This window comes from Alligator sinensis, unplaced genomic scaffold (genome assembly GCF_000455745.1).
Source record: "Alligator sinensis unplaced genomic scaffold, ASM45574v1 scaffold557_1, whole genome shotgun sequence".
Classification (NCBI taxonomy): domain Eukaryota; kingdom Metazoa; phylum Chordata; order Crocodylia; family Alligatoridae; genus Alligator; species Alligator sinensis.
This window is the reverse complement of record NW_005842349.1, coordinates 684,807-687,306: the sequence shown is the minus strand read 5'-3', so window position 1 is coordinate 687,306 and position 2,500 is coordinate 684,807. Positions and strand designations below refer to the sequence as shown.

General features: G+C 34.2%; 1 protein-coding gene across 1 annotated transcript in view; it reads left to right on the top strand.

Moving 5' to 3' along the window:
* Positions 1–2,500, top strand: part of LOC102373744 (lipase member M-like) — a 28,369-nt gene that overhangs the window by 24,499 nt on the left and 1,370 nt on the right. Inside the window, exons 8-9 of the mRNA XM_006028997.3 lie at positions 350–421; positions 2,401–2,466. Of these exons, the coding sequence (XP_006029059.1) occupies positions 350–421; positions 2,401–2,430 (102 nt within the window). The 3' untranslated portion in view covers positions 2,431–2,466. The remainder of the gene's footprint in view (positions 1–349; positions 422–2,400; positions 2,467–2,500) is intronic.

Sequence of the window (2,500 nt, the reverse complement as noted above, 5' to 3'; positions counted from 1 at the left end):
CCAATTTTGTTTTTGGTTATTATGGTTTAACAGACCAGATGGTTTCACTGGAATTTGCCAGACTCACTGAGCCACTTGTAAATTTCCATTGTTTTGTGGTTTGTTAACTATGGAGGGCTTAATATTAGAAATCATCACATTTTCATAGAACCAAGATGGAATGTTCTAAATGGTTACATTTTCATGGTCATGAAAAATCAAGTTATTGTATATTAATGAAAGTGTTCTTGGTAAGATGTCTCCCTCATCCTTTTTTAATTCTGTAGTTATTGAATTGAGTAATATTTAAATTGAATTTAGCTTGGCCCATTTCATTTTGAAATAAATTATTGAAATTGTTTCTTTTCAGAATCGCCTTGATATCTACATGTCACATTTCCCAGATTCAACATCTGTGCAAAATATACTTCACTGGGGCCAGGTAGTGTTTTTGTAATCTAAAATTGTGCATTTTTTATGTTCTCTCTCCCAGTGGCGTATAATATATTGCCAAATACTTCATAAATCAGCATCATCATGTGTAAATGCAGGTGGGTGATGTAAGTAAACATCACATAATTTCTATTTGAATTTACCAAACAGTATGCAAAATACCATAATCACGATCACCGTGTTAAATATATTATATAAAACTAGTATAGACACAGTCAAGAAAAGGCTTTTGGCTTTTGAAAGTGGTTCATTTCTCAAAAGGCAATTTTGAGCATTTGGGGTGTATAGGGAATGGAGGTGTAACAAAACTATTTAAAAGTGTGTAGATGCTAGAACAGAGTTAAGAACTGAAGAGCTGGGATTGTGCACATCTGGAATGTCAAAGTCTGTGAAATTACTTTTATAATTCTCAGTGAAGAATCTTTGTCATATATTCATTAGAGTGCTTTTGAAGCCAAGAACTGGAAAGAAAATATGTCCCAGAATTTTAAAAAAATTACTATTAGTAGATGACATGTGAATGTCAATATGTCCCAGAAGCATCTTTGGATACCTGGTAGTCAGGTTTGGAGATTTCTGCTTCCAGACACTTATCTTTTACATGACAAAGATAATGTAGGGGTTCAAGTGGAACAGATGGGTTTGATTATATAAATTAGATCATGGAGAGCTTTAAATGTTTGCAGGGCTCAGGCCACATCTATTTCATAATCAGCTTGGTGAAAATGCATTTAGTTTGTACATGAATCATTTCACATGCTAAAGGCTTCATAGCAGAAGTAAATTATCAGGAAAGATGTGAATGAGACATGGGTAGTGACTTGGTGAATTACATAGTATCTCATTCATTATGCAATGAAACTAAGTCCACCGTAAAAATAATATTGCTTTTTAAAAGTAAGGAGAAAAGTATATACTTCCTTGGCTTTAGAAATAGAAATATTCCATGGAAGGAGAGAGCAGAGGAGTTATTATCAGGTCATTGGGTCAGGATGGGGCACAAGAGGTAAGGGGGAAGAGGCAAGGGATGGGGAATGTCTATGTGAGGTTAAGACTTAGCCTTGAAGCCAGAAAGCTCCAAATCTTTGTCTTTATTGTAGTGTCTGGTCTCTGGTACCCAGCACAGACCACCTTCCCTCCTGCCTTCAGCGCTTGTGTAATATGGCTTCTTTGTTCCCATGATCACAAGAACTCACACTGGCCATATGAGGAAATGGTTTGGGAGTAAAGTTAACACAGCCTAGGGTTATACATTCCAACAGCTGTGTGTAGACAAACCAAGAATGATACAAATGTAGCAAAACAGGTCCAACTTTACAGCGGCTGTTTCTCCAGATTAAAGTTGGAGTGGTTTTGCTACATTTATATCATTCTCAGTTTGTCCACCTTTAACTAACAAAAGGCAACAACAGATGTTGTGCACACTCAGTCAGCAGTTCCCCTTTTGAAATGGTTCCAAATGAATATTTGTCCATACTTTGATTGGGCCACTGTTTTTCTATAGGATATTTCTGAATATACCTGAAAACACTTTATAGTGCCTTATGTGGGCAGAGAAACTCAAAATATAATTTATATTGATATACAAGTAGGTACATCTTGTAAACCCTAGATCAGTCCAAATATCTTGGAAGGATGTCTGGAATTATTATTTAAGGTAAAATAAAACATGTATTAGGATGTCAGTCTCCATACTGTGAAAGTGGCTACTATTTGCTGTTTTTTAAGGGAAACAGTGTTTTGAATGTTTTTGTTATTTTGAAATTTTCAGGTTCCTATGAGACAGAATAAATAATTCAGGATGTAAGAGACAGTGTGTGTGTATGTGTGCATATATAATAATGTATATGTATAATTAGTATTATATAATATAATTGTATTATATTATTCGTATAATACATATTTATTATATTATTATATAATATATACTTATAAGTCAAATATATGTATTCATTTATTCTTTTTTAGACCTATCAAACAGGGGAATTTAAAAATTAAGATTATGGCAGTGAAAATAAAGCCAAGTACAACCAGGGAAGAAAAATCTCTGATTCTCTGCCCCCTCCCC